The sequence below is a fragment of the Pleurodeles waltl genome, chromosome 4_1, assembly GCF_031143425.1.
Source record: "Pleurodeles waltl isolate 20211129_DDA chromosome 4_1, aPleWal1.hap1.20221129, whole genome shotgun sequence".
NCBI classification, from domain to species: domain Eukaryota; kingdom Metazoa; phylum Chordata; class Amphibia; order Caudata; family Salamandridae; genus Pleurodeles; species Pleurodeles waltl.
The window spans coordinates 638,073,001-638,092,762 of record NC_090442.1 but is presented as its reverse complement, the minus strand read 5'-3'; the positions used below and the strand labels follow the sequence as shown (position 1 = coordinate 638,092,762).

Genomic DNA, 19,762 nt, shown 5'->3' with positions numbered 1-19,762 from the left:
ACGCTTCGAGATCCACTCACAGTGGGACGGGCATGCATCAATACAATGCATAATACAGTGATGACAGACTTACTAGTCTACAGAGAGAGAGAGAGAGGGAGAGAGGGAGATCTGGGAAGTGATTTACCTACTGGTATGTCAATCTAGGAGATAAAAAATAGCCTTGGGGCTAGAACTTAGGACCTGGAAAGGTTTGAAACACTTAAGTGAAGTTAGGTGGTGCCCCTTCCACATGGCTGAGTCTATGGCATCAGGGAGGTTTGAATGGATACATATTTGGATAGCAGAAGAGAGCAAATAGAGAGAAATAACACAATATTTCACTTGGAAGGAGTCACAGCAAACACAGCCAGAAGGAGAATGGTCGAAAATATGGCTTGGAAGGAAAGGAAGGACATAGTATTGCCAGAAAGAGAATGGGAGTCATTGATGAGTAAGAGATAGGGAATTAATGACAGTGGGAATGGTAGAAAAGGAGTAGCTTAAAGAGAACTGTCTGAGAGAGAATGGCAGAGGTGAGGCTTGAGGAAATGGAAGAGAGTAATTGCAGGTGAGCAATTTATGACATGGGAGGAATGGTTGAGGGTGAAACGGTGAGATGAATGACAGCGGGGACATTCACGAAGATGAATGCTGAGGAGTGAAAATGGTGGAAGGGGGTGGCTGGAACTGGCTGAGCATGAATGCCAATATGGGAGGCTTTAATAAAATGCAAGAGAATTAAGTGGGGGAAGAAGGAAAGTGGGAGCAAGAAAGAAAGGGCAATGCAGGAGGCTGGCAAGGAATGGCTAGTTTTTATGGTAGAGGGGGAATGACCAGCTGAATGGGAGATTGGATAGAAGTAATAGAGTTGAGCTGGAGTAAATGCGATTAAAGAGGCCGGAGAAGAATGAAATGGCATTTGACTGAGAGGGAAAAGCGGATGCATGAGGCTGCGGAGTGCAGTCCGGGGGTGGGGGGAAAGATGACAGAGCAGGAATGACACCGTGGGTTGACAGTCAGGGCAGGAATGACCGCAAGGAGTGACAGCGAGCGGGGAGGGAGCGCGGGCTGCTCTTGGGCAGATCCCAGGCCGGTGATGCTGCACATCACATGATCCCGGCTCCTGCTCGCGCACTGGATGGACCTGTGCAGCCCGGAGCGCACCTCCCGCTCCCCATGAAGCGGCTCCGGTGCCAGCCGCCGTCTCCCGGAAGTACCGGGGCCTCTGGCCTTCCCTCCCTGCTGGCCTCCGGACCATGCTGACCCGGTTGCGCTCCGCAGTGGCCTCGTTCATGGGCGGCGTGATGGCTGCAGGCGGCCCGGGCGGCGCCGAGCACGGCTCGGGTGGGTCCGACCTGCCCGCCAGGTTTCCTTATGTCCGACCCGCCTTCCTGGGGCTCTCGCCCGACGAAATCGAGTGCTCGGCAGACCACATCGCTAGACCCATTCTCATCCTGAAGGAGAGCCGGCGGCTGCCCTGGAGCACGGGCTATGCAGAGTGAGTAGGGCGGGGAGGTACGGGGCGCACCTGGGGCAGCCCCGCTGAGCGTGGGCAGGGGGAGTTGGGGTGGTGTGAGGAGGCGCACCATATGCATGAAGAGAGGGGGCATGCCTGTGTCACACCTGGGAGGGGGCGCGCGCAGGAGAGGATCACACCTGGCGTTGCACCTGCGCTGTCTGCACTGATTGCTGTGGGGCACACACAGTGGTGACAGCTGGGGGCATACTCTGATCGGTCAGCGGGAGTGCAAAACATACTACGTCCTTGCCAATGCGAGCTTTCTGCACTGGTGATATCAGGTCACGGTTGTCTGCTGTGAGAGTGGAATCAACCTCTGCCCTCAGCCCTTGAATTGAGAGGATATTGCATTGCACAGACCTGGGCGGGGGAGGGTTCCTGCCTTCCAGGGGTGATGGTGGAGGCACCATTGCACAGCTAAAGAGGGGAATACATATCTGCCCGATGACCTCTGATGTTGGTGGGGCATTATTGCACAGATGGGGGATGGGAGAACCATGCCCCGCGACCGTTGATGTAGAGGGCATTATTGCACAAATGACCGCAACTCTGCCCTCCTTGTGATTTGTTTGTTTGTTTTCTGCCGAGGAAAACCAACCCTGCCCCGACAAACCGAGCAACCGTATCATGTGCCAAATACGGCGTTGCTGTGATATGCACGGTAGGATGACGCGTATCAGTCGTGATCTTTCGTTGTTCTTTCGTAGGCAGAAGTGCATGGTTAGATTTCTCAGTGCTGCCTGCCCTACCTGATCGTGGCAAGCCTGCCAGCTGAGGTGCTGGTCTGTGTCCCCCTCTCTCAGGTGCATCAGAAGGGACGGAGTCAGGATTGGAATGAAACTTGCGCGGTCCCCTGGTGTGGGATACACTACACGTCTGTGCAGGGATTTGGATGTATGATATAGTGCACTGTATGAAGGAAATACTATCTGTTATTTCTCATTTGTGTTGTGGGTGAGGGGGGCATTGATAATGGCAATTTAGGGGCAAGCAAGCATCCCCAGAGAGGAATCTAGGATAGAGAGGGCTTTGGAGGCTGACCACTGTAGAGTTCTACAGGAAAGGCTGGGTGTAAGAATTAAAGCTGGCAATGTTTTGTCAGTGTGCTATCAGTTCTTCTGTATTTGTTAAGTGAAGATAAAGCGGATAGCGCTGCACTTTCTTTTGGCGTGAGGAATAGGTGTGTCCAACGGGGTGTTGGTGCAGCACTTGATTGTCTTAAACAACATCCTGCTTCTGTTTCTTGTCTTCATTCACAGTCTTCATATAGAGTACTTTGTCTGATGTGATGAGCTGTATGCATGTTGAGCGGAGAGACTTCAATGTTGAGGTCCTGAGGAATTCTCTTTTTCATCTATTTGGTTTCCTGTCTGCGAGTGAACCATTTTTGACAACAAGGTCTTTATGGTACTTGGGTGATGCAGGCTTTAGCTTGCACTTGCATGCTATTATGGGGGTGTGCATGTTCACGTAGCTTTCCAAAAGTTGTTGAAGTTGTTTAGAAGGGTGTTGGCATTGGATGTGAAGTTGATGGGGTGAGAGATGATTTCAAGTGTTAGATTGTCCATGGAGATGTCTATATCAATCAATCAATCAATCAGTGTTTATAGAACGCAGCTACTCACTTGTTAGGGTCTCCAGGCGCTGGGGGGGGGAGGGAGTGTAGCATGTACCAGAGGTGGATTAAAAAAGCCATGTCTTCAGTTACTTCGTGAAGCTGGAGAGGGAGGTGGTTTGTCTGTGGATGGGCAGGGCGTTCCAGGCAGTGGCTGAGAAGTAAGAGAAGGAGCGTCCTCCTATTCTGGTTTTCCTGATGCGGGCTACTTCTGCGAGAGAGAGCTGGGCTGAGCGTAGGGCCCTGTGGGGTACGTGGAAGTTGAGTCACTGGTTAAGGGAGGCTCGTCCGGTGTTGTGGAGGACTTTGTGTGCGTAGGTCAGGCTCTTGAAAGTGATTCTTTTCTCTATGGGAGCCAGTGCAGGGTACATAGGTGTTGCAAGATGTGGCAGTGTCGGGGTAGGTCGAAGCTCCATGGAGTTGAGTGTTACATGCTTGCTTGGGGTGCAGGACCAGGGTGACTTACGGAGCCACTGCTTGCACCTCTGTTACTTTCTCCAGCTTCCCCTGGTAGAGTAGGCAGGGTAGGGGCTTCAGGAGAAAGAGGGAGTGATGAAAGCGCGATGATGAAATCAGGGCAGGTTTTAACATTTGCCTCAGTGCGGCTTTTCGTTCCCTTTCTGGCCCTGCTTGAGGCAGACATCTCTGCAGTCCAGTTAACAGGAATCACTGGTATTGCATGTATAGATAATAATGAGAGAAGGTACTGTTGGGATGTGGGTGCAAATACTATTTTCCAAATCCTGAGATCTTGGTCTCCACACACCCACCTCTGAACGTGGTGCTGAGTGTTTTGAATACAGATGTTAAACAAAGACACTCAGCTTCTTTGGTTTGCTTGGGAGGCAGAGGTTGAGAAATTAAGGCTTAAACATTTAGAGAGGCTCTGATGTCTCTATTCCTTTGCCCAGTGTCACTGTATACCCTTACTCACCCTGTGTCTTTTCTTGTCACCATGTCATTCAGTTCCATGGGTGCACCATGCACTGCATAGTGGACGTTTCATGCGCCTTACATTTAATGTACCGTACACTGTATACTTTAGGGTAAGTACTATACTTTTGGATGATAGAGCCACAGTCCCTTGGGAGGGAGTGGCATGTGCCACATCTTGGACATAGGGTACACAATAGTTTGGGTATACAATGCACTGTGGTTTGGTTTACAGTGCTCACCACACTTGGTGTGCCATACACTTCAAGTTGTGCACATTCTTTCCTCTACATTCTGTACTTCACAATGCCTTGTGTGTGTGCTGCACAGTGCTCAGGATGTGTGAGTTTCAGTACCTTAAATGTACAATGCTATGAAGTATGGTTGCACAACAGACAGAACTTTGGTTGCCTAATGCTCTGTACTTGGGTGCATAGGGCTTCAGCTGTAAAAGATACATTATTATATATATATATATATATATATATATATATATATATATATATATATATATATATATACACATACCTATATGGTGCACAGGGGCAGAATCTGTGGAAGGTGCATTCAGAATCACTTCCAATGGCAGAAAGAAAGTTCAATGGAAAGACTTACAGAGCCCAAATAAGTCGCATGATTTGACTACATACTGTTAACTTATGCGGATCCTATTATGCATTCTGCACTAATCACAAATGTCACTCAGCCTCAGGCTTGCATTGGAAATAATTCAAAGACTCGGAAAGCTGTCTGTATGATGTTTCAATAGGCTTTGGGCGAGTTTTCAAAACCTAGCTTGGTACTGCACCACGTTTTCACCAGTCACGTTGCATCCATGCAACCTGAAATTCCCCTGGTGCCCACAACATCAAATAATATTTAGGGATATGTACACTGTTCACTTAGAAAAGTATATGTATATATTCACGCTAAGAGCCACAGATTGTGGATTGCTGTACAGGGGTGTGGTGAATCAATGTACTATAATCCCTTAACATCCAGAGGTGGGTCTGGGGATGCTGCAAACCTATCTTCTTTTACATTGTAATCTGCACAAGATTAAAATCCGCTTTCAGTGAGGATTTAGTTAGGTGTTTTACTGTTGGAGATGCAGTTTGTCATTTATTGAGTTGGATGTTTTACTATTGGAGATACAGTGTGTCGATTACTGAGTTGGGCATTTGACTGTGTGAGATACAGTGTGTCATTCACTGAGTTGGGTGTTTTACTGTTGGAGAGACAGCGTGTCATTCACTGACTTGTGTGTTTTACTGTCGGAGATACAGTGTGTCATTCACTGACTTGGGTGTTTTACTGTTGGAGAGACAGCATGTCATTTACTGACTTGGGTGTTTTACTTTTGGAGATACAGTGTGTCATTCACACGTTTAGTTGTTTTACTGTTGGATATACAGTGTGTTGTGTAGGCAGTTGAGTTGTCACCTACCTTAAATACACAGTGTGTCTTTACTGAGTGTTACCCTCTTAACTGTCTGGGATATTAAGTTCACGGAGTTAATTTCTTACTGTTAGAATAGGGCGTACAGTTCAGTGAGTTGCATTGTTTACTGTCTGGTATGCAGTGTATCGTTTACAGAGTTAGTTTTTTTTTATTGTTACCGAGTTTTTTGTCGTTTACTGAGTTATGCTGTTTGGTGTACAGGGAATGGGTTACACTGTTAAATGTTTTACGTTTAGAGCTACAGTTTGTTGTTTGCTGATTTGTTTGTTATTGTTAGGGAATGGTGTTTCGTGTTACTGACTTAAAAATCCTGTTCAGAGGTACCTTCCAGTGCATGCTATAGCTGGCTGACAGTGTTTTTATTCTTTTTAGTATTCGGAGCAAAATAATCGGTTTTGGCGGCTGCTTGTTGAGCAGGGCACATATCGGCTGACCCTGCTTTTCAGGCATCTGGTGAGGGCGCACAATGAGGCTTGAACTGGGAATAGTGAGATTGGAAAAGGGATCTCCAGAGAGAGAGAAGTGAGCGCTGCCTCCAAGAATGAGGAGGTCTGACGAGGTAGCACAAACCAAACTATAGTGAGGAGAACAAGATAGGAAAGGACACGGCCAGGGAAGGTGGTGACCACTGTCGTGTGGGATGGGAAGTGGTGAAGGGGATATCTGGTGACGCAGCTGGAGAGCTCAATGCTGAAGCACATGATGTAGGAAGGGTGTCTGGCAAGTGAGGACTTCTGTGATGTAGGGGAAGGAACCTGACAAAATCGAACGGTGAGCACAGACTTGAGGAATATTATTTACAGTGCTTAGGAACAATGTGAGGTCTGAAGCGCTGTATAAAAACGTTTTCATTATTATTGTACAGTAGAAGAGACTATCTGCCAAGAGATGGTGGTGAGGACTGTGCTGATGAATACTGTATACTGTAGAAAGGGGACTTCAACAAAGACAGGTGCAGAGCAGCATTCTGAGGTACAGTCAGGATGGAAGGGAGGGGGACAGAGCATGACTCTGAAGAATAGTGACATCTGAGGCAGGTGTAATTCTCTTCCCCTATGCCCTTTACTCCTGCGGACTTGGTACCCTGTGATACATGCTAGGATATGCCTATCATAGGCCTCACATACAGGAGACACACAAACCAGGAGGTGTGACACAGTTCTTTCAACTTCCTTGAAGATACCACCATGTTTCCAGACACATGGTGGGGGCAGAATCACGTGCTTCTCTCTTGCTAGTTGCCTAGTCCAACCAGTATTGAATAACAAGAACAGGGGAACGTATATCACAATTTCTTCTAACACATTGGTTTGTAAACACTAAGAATGTGTGTTCTTACCATGTTGCTCATCGCATGATCTTCGAAGCCTTGAGTAGGCCCACCAGGATGTGTCCGGGAAACCTCAGGCTATACACAGCTCTGTGCAGTATATGCATTAGTGTGTTGAATTGTCTGACTGTTGAAGTTGAATATAGGTAATTAAGGTGTACAATAACTTAATAAAAAAGAACACAGATGACCTCCGAGTACAACGTCCTTGTTTTATTTGCTAGTGAATGCTTAGCAAAAAAGTAATTGTACTGTGGGTGCTGAACGTAGATGATGTTGCTGATTCATTTCAATTGGTATTATTTCGGCCATCGCCAAACACTGTAGCAGATGCAATTCAAAATACATTAGACATTTAAATCAACAAGTACATGGTTTGGGATTAAATAAGTTTTTTTTTTTTAATATAAATTTACATTTATTTTCTCAAACAACTGACGTATTCCATTGCATTCCCCCCAAAAAAACTTGTATTGTAATAATCTCAAAATTATTTATCACTAGTATTTTATAAAGCGAAGATATGCTGCTTTTCATCAATTCTCACAGTATTCAACTACAATTTTTATATGCAGGATTAATAGTTCATATATGTAAGAGCAATACGTGTGCTAATAATTACATAATTATGAGTATTAAAAGATTAGGATAAGCCAATCTACAGTTTGACATGCAGATATCAGTGGATGTAAGGAATGTGATTGGGTATTAGAGGAAGGACATTTGAGGAGCATTTGATGAAGCCTCTGTGTGGCCTTCACTGATTGTTGTGGATCTTTTGTTTGGGGTTAGGCCTCACTCCTGTACTGCATGTGTGGTCTGGCCTGTCCATATTATTAGCTCCTTATTAGGAATGGATCTTCCAAGTATAAGGAAAGTTTGCAGTCTTACTTAGGGTGCCATTACATGGTGATGCAATTTTAAATCAATAAGCCCTAAAAACTTGGTAAGTGGATTACCAAATACATTTGGTGCCTGGAGTGACAAAAACCTTTAACATTTTGACGGCTCTTACGCCACTTTCTCTTATTCTGTGTGCTTTGTTCATGCAGTCTATGGTCTAACAAGTATACTGCATCAGGGATGGCAGTGTGGCCATGACCAGGATTCCTTGCCCCAGGATGTATGGTGCTTGCATCATGTGGTGATAAAAGTCAGATAAAAGCCTGGCAAACCACCTGAGACTTCAAGAGTTTTCAGAGAGTTGGAAAATGGGTTCAGGTCTCAGGGTTAGAATAAGAGCATTTCAAACCCCAAGGGGCCTACTACTGAGACTTTCTTCTAGGCCCATGTTTTGCTTATACATGAATAAGGACAACTTTTTACACAAAACAACCCTTATTGACAGAGTTACCAAGATATAACTAAGGAACGCAGAGGTTCAGTTATGTATGGAAATATTTTTGCAGTAATGATTTTTAGTGGATGTTCCTAGAGGAGAGGCCTTTATAAATGAGGCAAACATCAGCTTTATGGGTACTTGCGAACATTCACAAAGTAGTTCTTAAACTTCTCTGCACTCCTATACTCACAATTACCTGAGCCAGGCACAAGCAGTCAGGAAGTTTAGAACTTGCAAGAAACAGCCTCATTGCTACTAAGAGTAGAGAGGAAGTGGAGATTTCATTTCTAAATATATTTTCCTGTTGATCAAAAATGGCTTGCTGCCAGATTTCACAAATTATCTATCTGTGTTCTGTTGCATCACAGTAGGAGGGATAATGAAAATGGTTGTACGGCAGCAAAGTTGCAAAAGGTCACATTTCTATTGTGTGTGCCTTAGGGCTTTGCAAGTCAGGAAAAAGTTGCGCACCTCCACTATGTGAAGGTGTAAGTATGTGCATGCAGTGATTAATGATCCAATGGACCATCGCTCCTTGTACCACACGTGGTCTGTACATGTGCTATTGTGATCTGAACATTGGCGGGCACCTTGTTTGGATATCGCTGTAGGAGTACATATTGTAGGATCAGCGTTTGAAGGTACAGTGGGCCCTTTCTCCAGTATAATTTGTGTGCAATGCCTAGGACCTTGAATTTTTATTCTAGGCCCCAACTGAGGGCTTTTGCTGATGGGTGTGTGCAATCACATTATTTGTGTTATGGCTTGTTATATATGTGCGGTAGCTTGTTGGTTTCTTGGAGTGCATGATGTATGTGATGTTACAGGAATCTAGGTGTTTCATAACTAACCCTTTCACCAACTGCATTCAGTGGTTGGTATGAAGGAGTGGCAGCATTTTACAGACAATGGAATTAGTGGCCCTGGCCAAACTGTTTATTTGTGATTTGAATCAGAGTTGAACACCACTTACAAAGTCTTTCTATTTCAGAACTGGACTGGCTGCCAGGGCTGTTGGCACCTTAAGTGAATAGTCTTAATTTCATTGTCAACTACAGTCAATAGCTATTTCAATCAAAAGTATCTACATATCACACAAAGTATCACACAAAGTAGTTCTGATTATTCCAAAAATAGATATTGTCCAGATATTAGGTAATGATACACTAAAACCTCTATTTGTTCTCCAGGCGGAGCTAAATTAGGGTACAAGCTGCGTTTATCTGTAGTTAAAGTAGATGCTGTTCTGTTACCTGCTGAAATCACTGTTTCATGTATTTCTTGTGTTGTCTTGTCACTAAGATGTATTTGTTATTGAATATTGTATTTTGCTTTTTAATGAAGAATAAATGCAGATCCTCCCAAAATTGAGTGGTGTTATGGGTGTTTTAGCACATATTGGTTAGTTAGTTCCCAGAAGATGCTGAACATTTTTTGCCCTCATAATGGCTTCGGCGGTCAAAATAGTTGACCACCGAAGTCACGGCTGCCAGAAGACCGCCAGTGATGGCGGTCTTGAGACCGCCATATTATGACTCCTGGCAGCTCTCCTCCATAAATTGGGCGAGGAGCCGCTAGCAGCCATACTGGCGGTCGGCGGGCTAGTGGAGGATTCTCCACTGGCACCGCCACGTCATCACAACACCTCCCGCCGTATTACAACTTTGTAATTGGTGTGGTGGTGTTGTGGTGACAGGACAGTGCTGGCGCAGCAGGTCCCATGGACCCCATTCCCTCCAGGACGACCACCTGGTAAGGTGATCGACCGACAGGGGAGGGAGGGTATTGAGTGTTGTGTGCATGAATGAAGGTGTGTGTGTGTGTGTGTGTGTGTGTGAACGTATGGGGGTAGGGAGATGTTGAGTGTGCAAGTGTTTGGGTGCTTGGGTGAATGTGTGTATGCGGGGGCTGGGAGGGCCATGTGTGAATGAGTGAGCGTGGATGTGTGTATGTATGTGTGTGTGGATGTGTGCGTGTTTGTATATATGTATGTGTGGTGTGTGCATGCATGGATCGAGGTGGGATCAGTACTGGGATCGGGAAGAGGGAGGGTCAGTACAGGGGTTGGGTAAAAGGGGTGTTTCTGCTTGGGGGGTGGAGGCTCCTGAAGGAGTCAAGGTGGGAGGGCTCCTACAGGGAGGGTGGGGTTGGTGAGTCCCCTAGTGGTGACGTAGTATTCCTGTTGCCAGTATCCTTACCGCCAGGGATTTTGTGACAGGACTGCCACCACGGAATCCCTGGCGGTAAGGATACTCAAAATACCATAGGTGGTGTTAGGTGGAACGACAGGCTGAAGGTGGGCAACCTTCCGCCAGGTGGTCCTACCCCCCGGTGGTATAGGTGGTGAACTGGCTGCAATGCAGCCAGTTCATTTTCCTTGTCATAATTTGGCGGTCCTGCACTGCCACGCTATCGGCGATCTGGCCAACACCGCCGGCGTGGCGGGGAAGGATCACCAGGGACAAGATGAACCCCTTTGTTTGCTTGAAAGGTTACTGAATTAATGCTATAAAATAATGTGCCCATTTACCGTTTTAATCATCTCATAATAACATTACGTGTGGTTTTTACAACAGACCAGGTCTGCCTTTGTGTTGGATTGACACAGTTGGCACTCCAGCTTCCTTCTTTCTCTTTTCAGGCTGTGGAGCTTCATATTGTCACACTTGTTGCTAGTTTTGTCTAGCAACTTTGGTAGCTCATTTTTTTCATAGTCATAAGTTGATCACGTGTCCTGGTTAGATTGAGGAACAACTTGGTAATAAATCTTCTGGCATTTATTCAACTAAGATTTTTATTAGCATTCGGCAATGCTGTGCCTTTGCAGGTAACTTACGTTTGTATACAAGGTCCATGAGAAAATTAATTTGAAATTACAATTTTAACTAACAGTAGAAAATAAAGCTACAAAGTAAAAGACAATAAAAAACTCGAGCCATGAAGTACAGGGGGGATACATAGAAGTCTTCAGAAGGCAATAGTTTATAAAATTTCTTACCGATTTAGTTGTTTCTCGGGGAAAATAGCAACCAAATGACTCCTCATTTTTCGTGCCATTTTTTTGGTGGGAGCTTTTAGAGCTTTAACACCACTATTAGTGCATTATAAAAGAACTTCATTGCTGTATTCCATTATCCTACTAAATATATCATTCAGTTTTTAGGCCTTCTGGACCATAGTCGAACAGGCCTCTACAAAAGGCAATCTTGTGCTATACTTTAATCAACTGCGTATTCTTCAGCAATAACTGTCTTGGTAGTTGATTTCTGGGATGCCAAGTTTCTTAACATTGCCCAAAACTTTGGGAGATTACTTGCACCACATTGCACGAAGATTAAGTCGGTATTCTTTTCTGATCACGACTCTAGAGCTTGAGTCCTGTATACTATGTGAGTATCCTGTGGTATTGATCTTCCGGTTCCAATATTAGAAAGGCGCCATGTAAAGGTTTCATTCTACAAGTCATCTTTGGGTTTCAGTTTCCAACGCTTCTGAGCAGTGATATTGACGATGGTGCATTTTTCCATTACAGAGTCCTTCAGATTTGTATTTTTTACACTGGGGCTTTGTGACCTGGGGCTTCTCGGGATTTCAGACACTGTTTCACCTGAGTTAACTGGGCGCTGTCTTCCTCGTTTCTATAAATGGCAACTGCCATCTGAGATCCTTTCCCCATAGTGTCTTTCTCTTGTATTTGTTTTTGTAATACCATCTTCTGCTCACTCCGGATAGTTTTATTTAGAGAACCTTTTTTGTCTTCTCCGTTTGGCTCCTTGCTGCTGTGAAAGTTGTCTGGGTATGCTTTTCAACTTTAGGATTGATTGAATCCCATTTTTTCGTCATTAGTCTGTATCCGTCGTTTCATATTGCGCTAGGTGTGCACCAATTCTTTTCTTTCCAACCAGCCAACCTTTATTTACTGTATTCCCATCCAACTCCAAATCCCTCTATCACTTATGGGTAGGCCTTTTTTGCAGTGGTTTATGTTGCACGGTCTCTATTCAGTGGTTTGCTATTCATTTGGACCATGCTCGGGCTTGCATTTTAACCTGGGCTTGGGCCTGAATTGGTTTAGGGTCATAATGAATTTCTTATCTAAGCTCCAAGACAACTTTATGGCACGTTTGCGACAGCTAGTGGGAATACTGTCAACACTCCTCCTTCATAGTTTTGCCTGTTCCTAACGGAAGTCTGTTGGGCAGACATTTGTATGGGTCTTGTGTTGCAAGCCCGGACTTCCATCTCAGCTTCTTTCATGGAGTACAGACTTGGCTTGATCCTTGTACTTCTATCTAATATAGACTATATGTTATCTTATTGTGGGACTGGTGCCTATGTGCGGGCTGACATGAATCATGTCATGTTATGGAGCCCCAGTGCTTAATCTGTAAAAGAATAAGTACTTTGGCCCATAGATTTGCCCAGAGTGCTCCTATGAGTCATGGTTGCAGAGGCGGCATAGTCCTAATTCCAATACTTGGCTCTCTAATCCACCACCAGACATTCCATACCTCTTTTTCTTCAGTGCTTAATTTGTAAATAAAAACGTGCTGGTGCTCAGAGCTCTCCTCTGAAACACGAAGCTGCTGCAATTAAATGTGCGAGAACGGAATACTGAGGCAGCGTAATCCTGAAGCCATCTCGGGTCTCTTCAATCCATTTAGAGTCACTCCATGCCCTTTAGCTCACTCATGTAGCTTTCTGCTTTCTCCCATTGTGACACTTTTTCGTTTTTCTCTTCCTCCGTCTTTCCCAAATGTGTCTTTTGCTCGCAGCCCATGCTTGAGGCAGAAAAATAAGCACCGGCCCTCAAAAATAAGTGCCGGTGCTCAGCACCGGAAACAACAAGCACAAATTAAGCACTATTTCTCTCACTCCTGAAGGTTCATTTCAACCGTGATTTCTCCCGTATTCACTGTTTAACGATTTTCCTCTTGTGTCTTATTTCCCTTTTTAAGTTTGTGTTTCTCTTGCTTGAGATCAAAGTCTGATGAATACAAATAGGTGCCAGTCCCCAAAAATTAACTCTGGAGGACCCCTCTGCAACCACCAGCTCACAATAGGCACTGTGGGGTCCTTGCATTCTCCTGTAATGTAATAGGGGGTGTGAGGGGGGCAGCAGGTAGCTTTGGGCTACACATCTTGAACTTGATATGTCGGGAATTCTTTCCATGGTCTCATCAACACCACTACTCTCCCTACCTTTAGCACTCTACTCCTAGCATGTGACCTCATCAGCTCATATTAAGGTGACTTCCTTAGTAGTAGACTAGTAGAACTGTTAATAAATGCTCTGTAGTACGAGCTCACAAGCACATACCTTGCGCTCATCAAGCAACAGATTTTGAGCTCAAACACACAATATAAGTGGACGTGAAACATAAATGACAGCTGCAGTATGAAAAATAAAAAATGCATGCCAGTAATAGGAGAATGGAAGAATTTATAATAGTAGCATGGGGAGCCCTAATTAGAGTTTGGATGGGTGTTGATGGGAGGAGGAACAGGGAGCATGCGTGCCACACTACACACTGCTTTCCTTACCCTACTTGCACCAGGCTCCAAGTATTACCCACACCTCAGCACCAATGTCAACTGACAAATTAGGGCTCAATCAGAGGTCTGCAATGTCTCGGGATGTTTACAGCGTCTCTTCTGCTTGAACATTGGGGTGGACTTCTCCTTTCTGATGGCCAGAAACCCAAAGCGCAAGCGGCCCCACAGCTGATGTCTCCGCACAGCAAAGCGGGCTCCTGCGTCAGCACTAAATAGTGTCAGTCCCTACCGGAGGCGTTCATTCCTCTCCAGGTGCTAGCTGAACCACAGTGCGGGTGTTTTGAAACTCGGGCTGAAACCTTATGCAAAATGTGGGGCAGATATCGAATATTGTGCGTTTATGAATGTCACTTCTTTCCGAGAGAAGCATATTTGAGTACACTTGAATTACAGGACGTGTGTTTAAGTCAATAGATAAAATGATGCTCCATGATCATTCCTTGATGCTGACGTCACTTGCTTTGGGTTCTTGTCATGCTCTTGCCCTCGGGAAGACAGGTCACACATAAACACCATTTTCATAAGAGAGGTACTGCAGTGAGTACTCCTTAGAGTACAAAACTACATTGCACAATTGCATTAAATGGAGATGTTGGAGGGAGAGAAGAATAGGGTGGATGAAGGAAAGGTGGATGGAGACACGGATGATGGACGACCAAATCCGCTGAGAAAACAGGTGTAAAAGATACCATTTGGCAGCGCTATTTATAAAATTTCCTCACGGGAGCAGCCGAATGAATGTCGGGCTCAGTCGCCTTACTCGGTGTTGTTCGAGATTTGAGGAAAGCAGGAGGGTTAGTTTATTGTTTTGGCCACTCGTGTGTTTTTAAAAAATGTGTTTACTTGGGGGAAATGCTCAATATTGGTGCGTTTCTTAAAATTACGTGGTCATGCAAATAGAGCGTCGTTTATTTGTGCTTGGGACGGCCGCAGCACTGATCTGCCAACAGTCTGTCCTCTGATGGCCGTGGCAGCTGACTGTGAGGGCTGAGGGAAGCATTGTGCTCTCCTTTTTAATGTGTGCGTGAGTGTGTCATGCGATCAGCGTTTGTGGGGAAGCAGGATTAAAAAAAATTCTAGCTATCGCGTCAGAGGCGAGGATTATGCTTACTCTTCACTTTACTGTCAAAGCAGCAGCCAATAAAAAATGAAATGACTTTAAACTACCATTCCCATGATGTCAAGTCCACCAATCATGGCCATACATTGACCCCATAAATAGTCTGCATACTACAGTCCGTCCTCTTTCTTTGCGAATCCAAACTTGAGAAGAAGAAGAATCCTCGTAATATCAGGGACCGAGTCATCACTCCAACCAGAACATAGAAATGAATTCCAACTCTTGATCCAAAAGGGCGACACTCATGAATTCGTGAAAGGGTGTTCTCCTACTGGTTTACCTTGAATATGAGGATGGCCAGCTGAAAAGGCGGATCGACAATTATTAATTCTCCTATATGCCAAACCTTCGGCTGCCAAATCAGAACGGAAATTGGCTATGACATGAATTTCTGACCCCACGCGATCCACACTCCTTGTACCGCACCAACATAACCACTTCCTCAAGGCCTGCTCGTATCTTTTGAGTGGAGGGGGCCAAAGATTGGGATAAGAAAAACATCGCAGACTCCGAAACTCCAGGCACTTGCCATCGTTGCCTGAAAGTCTCCAAGCCATCAGGGACAAAAAACCCTGAAGAATTAGGGGATGAAAGTTGTTCAACGGATCCGTAAGAAGGTCCACAGACAGTGGAATACTCACCGGAAAATCGCAAGACAGAATCATAGCAGATGGGAACCAAGGCTGAGCACACCAAAGCAGAGTCACCAGTATTACTTCCAAGCGTTGGTGACAAACTTGTGCCAGGACGCGAGGAATCATCACAAAAGGAGGGAAAGCATACAGAACTTCCTCCGGCCACAGTTGAAGAAAGGCATCTGTCCCCTTTGACTGAGGGTCCGGTTTCCAGCTGAAAAAACAAGGAACTAGATTGTTCAACCGGGAGGCAAATAAATCTACTTGACACGTCCCCCACCGCAGTTGAAGCGCTTGACAAATCTGCGGTTTGAGCTCCCAGTCGCTGCCATCCCGAAGGAAGCGTGAATTCCAGTCCGCTGTCGTATTGATTCGACCCGGAATGTATTCCGCTATTATTGAAATTTGTTGATGGAGGCAATAATGCCAGAATTCCTTCGCTATCTCCGCTAAGAGACGTGATCTGGTCCCTCCTAGGAGATTGATGTACCTGACCGCAGAGACATTGTCCATCCGCAGGAGGATACAACAATTGAGCCCTGTGAGGGGCAAGGGATCTGATGGCAGGGGCTCCTGCAAGGATTTCCAGACAATTTATATGATATGTCAGTTCCCCCGGGGAGCACCGTCCCCCCGTTTCCACAGGACTGCATTGTGCTCCCCAGCCCCATCGGCTGGCATCCTACTCTATTACTACATCTGGGCTGGATGGAAAAATCGCTCTGCCATTCCATGCATTCATGTGGGAGAGCCACCAGGACATCTCTGTCTTGGCCTCTTCTGACAGGGGAATCAACTCTGAGTACTGCAGACCTTTCTGAAGATGGAGAATCTTCAACCTCTGTAGGGCGCTGTAATGTAAAGGTCCCAGAAAAATTGCTTGAATTGACGATGCCAGAAGCCCGACTAGGCGAGCTAAAGTCCTCAATGATATAGTCGGAGAGGCAAGCACTCTCCTCAATTCCTTCTTGATCAAACTCCATTTGTTTATAGGAAGAATTAACAAGGCTTTTACCGAATCTTTCTGAAAACCTAAGAATTCGATATTCTGAGTTGGCACTAAACATGACTTCTCGGAATTGATGACAAAACTGAGGTCCTGTAATAACTGGATTGTCCAATTTAGGTGTATCAGGACTAGCTGTCTGTCCTGAGCCTTAATAAGAATGTCATCTAGATAAATAATCAGATGCACCCCTCCTTCTCTTAAGACCTGGACCACTGCTCGCAGAAGTTTGGTGAAACACCAAGGAGCTGAAGACAGACCAAAGGGAAGGACGTTGAAATCGAACCAATGGGAGCCCCATTGGAATTGCAGAAAACGTCTGTGGGGAGCAAAAATCGGAACTGAAAGGTAAGCGTCTTGGACATTCAGACGTACCATCCAGTCTTCGTCCCTTAAGAGGTCCCGAAGAAGATGTATACCTTCCATCTTGAAATGGCGGTAAACCATCCAAGAATTGAAAAGTTTGAGGTTTAGGACCAACCGAGAACCGCCGCCTTTCTTCTGGACTAACAAAATTGTGCTGGCGAACCCTCGAGGGTGTGGTGTAGTTTGCACTATTGCACCTTTCTGAATAAGAGAAAAAATCTCTTCCTCAATGAATTCGCGATCTGCGAGGGGAAAAAAGGAGAGGCATAGGAGAAGCCTTTTGAGCAGGGGAGGCGTAAAACTCTAACTGAAAACCCTGAACGGTTTGAAGAATCTAAGGGTCTTGGGTAATTTTTTGCCAAGCTGGGAGAAAAAACTGAATCCTACCCCCCAAAACAACCTCTGAAGGAGGGATAATTCTCACCTGAATTGGAGGTGTTTTGGTTGGAACCACCTCCGCGATAACCTCTGGAGGAGTGACCGCACCCTCTGTAGCGGTTGGGGTAGAAATTCTGTTGGTCTGTGGAACCACTTCGGTTACCTTGAGAAGCGTATCTGGAAGCCTCATATCTCTGGCCTGACGCTCGGCCTCTGAAGCACCCGGCCGGGCAAAAAAAGCATTAATAAACACCTTATTTATGTTGGACTGGGCTTATCCAAGGCAGTAAAGGTGGCAACATACTTGCTCAAGTTGGAAATGAATTTATCACCAAAGAGCATACCATTGGCCGAAGAACCAGCCTCATTGGTTGCTAATTCCGCTAGTTTAGGACCCAGACGAATAAGAAAAGAGCGTCCACGTTCTGTTGACATGGCACAATTGGCGTTGCCTAAGAGACAGATCGCTCTCTGTGCCCATTGCAATACGACTTCCGGATCTAATGGAGTATTGGATTCTTTGGATTGGATGGCCAAATCAAAGATTTTTATTAGAGGGACGGAAACGTCCAATAGCTTGTCCTGGCAGCCCCTCCAGACACGATCTAGACCCTTCTTAGGATCCTTAGCGAATTTGCGTAAAAAAGTTGCCATGCTGGAGTCTAACTCTGGCATCTCCGCCACTTTACCAAGAAGAGAAGGCTGAGGGCATTCTGATCTGAGGGTGTTGCGTACCTCTTTCTCGAAACTTTTTTGCAGTCTATCCTGGACATAGTGGGCTACCTCAGCCGTAGGAACCCATTCTGTGGAACGTGGGTGTATGATATCTTCGGGTGAGGATAAGAGATTTTTACCAGCCGGGGAATTCACTTTGGACATGGAGTGACGTGTTTTACGTTGCTTTTTACGTGGAAGCGAATCTGACTGCGAGTCGTCCGACTCTGATTTAGATGAGGATGGATCGTGATAACTAGATTGAGAAAAAGAAGATTGTTGAAAAGATGAGGATGCAACTTGAGGGAGAGGAAAACCCCCATAAGCATGGTCACGCAGCACAGAGGCTGCCATTTGCGCCAAAATCTCCGCTGAGGAAGAGCCTCCTGAGCATTGCAGAGGGAGACCCAGTGTTTCATTTGGTTCTCCGGTTTGCAAGCAAAGTTGTTGACTGCTCTCACCCAAAAACTCTTTTGGCAAAATTAGTCAAAGGCTGAGTATAAGGTTTCAAGGCCTGGATTAAGGCCCAATTCACAGAGTCCTGCACATGATGCCCTAGTGCCTCCACCAGTCTTTCCTCCATCTGATGCTCCAGAGGCATCTCCTGCAGTTCCTGGCACTGCTCTTCTTCATTGGCGTAGTACGCCATAATAGAAATGGCATTATTGGAGGAGTTAACAGGGGGGGGTGACCATGAACAGGTGTATAATGCAATTATCAAACAGCTAAAAAGCTGTTTAGCCGGCAGAGTTTGAGTGGAGGGAGCCACCTGCTGATAATATTTTATATGAATAAAGGGAAGGCTAATGTTCCCCCCTGAGCAAAGCTCTACACGTATTATTGCAGCCCCGTCGTCGCGAAATGCGGCCGTTAAACTTCCTTGAAGGAGGACTCTGTGCCTTCTGACGCACGCGCGGAAAGCAGATCGGGAAAACCTCTGATCGGCTCAACGCGCGTGCGCGGCCGGCAACACAGAAAGATGACTACGTCCTCTTTACTGTGAGCTCAAGCTCACACACGGCCTGCTCCCACTCCACGCCGGCAATATCAGAACATATAAACGAGGGAAAACAGAGCTCCCTAGTACAAAACAAGTTAAGAACACGCGGAATCGCCACTTAACAGCGATCGCGCTCGCGCGTTAAGAATATCAGAATACAATAATGACAAGCATAAAATACGCGCGTCACTTAACTGGCTGCTGCAGCAGCAAAGAAAGAAGACGGACTGTAGCATGCAGACTATTTATGGGGTCAATGTATGGCCATGATTGGTGGACTTGGCATCATGGGAATGGTAGTTTAAAGTTATATCGCTTTTTATTGGCTGCTGTTTTGACAGTAAAGTGAAGAGTAAGCATAATCCTAAACCTCCGGTCCTGACATAGAATCACTCTTCTAATCCCTCCCCAGCGCCTCGGCCCTCTTCCCCTGAAAGCGCAAGTATGCTTACGTCGGTTTCCTCAGGAGCATACTGTGCAAATCTCGTAAGGGCCTATTTATGCCGAGCCGCGGTTCGTCATTTCACAGAATTCACCACACCGTTTTTTTTTTGTTTTTTTTTAAATGGGAGTTTAAACAATGAATTGTCTGCCTCCTTAACTAAACTCGGTGGTCGGACTAGTTAAGAGGATCTCTTTTTTTAGTTCTCGCAGCCATTAGGCACCAGCGATTTGTTAAATACAGATGCTCCCTGTTTGGTAACAACAAAGTAGCCTTGCATGTGGAACTGCCGCAATTATTCATTTGTGGAGGTTTCAACATATGAAATTCTAGTGCCTGGAAAGAGTTGTATCGGCAGCAGT

At 45.6% G+C, this 19,762-nt stretch overlaps 1 protein-coding gene across 1 annotated transcript in view; it reads left to right on the top strand.

Annotated features, from left to right (window-relative positions):
* The first annotated feature begins 1,062 nt into the window (after window positions 1-1,062).
* Window positions 1,063-19,762, top strand: part of PPM1H (protein phosphatase, Mg2+/Mn2+ dependent 1H) — a 726,537-nt gene continuing 707,837 nt past the window's right edge. The window contains exon 1 of the mRNA XM_069229078.1: window positions 1,063-1,480. Coding sequence (XP_069085179.1) covers window positions 1,239-1,480 — 242 coding nt within the window. The 5' untranslated portion in view covers window positions 1,063-1,238. The remainder of the gene's footprint in view (window positions 1,481-19,762) is intronic.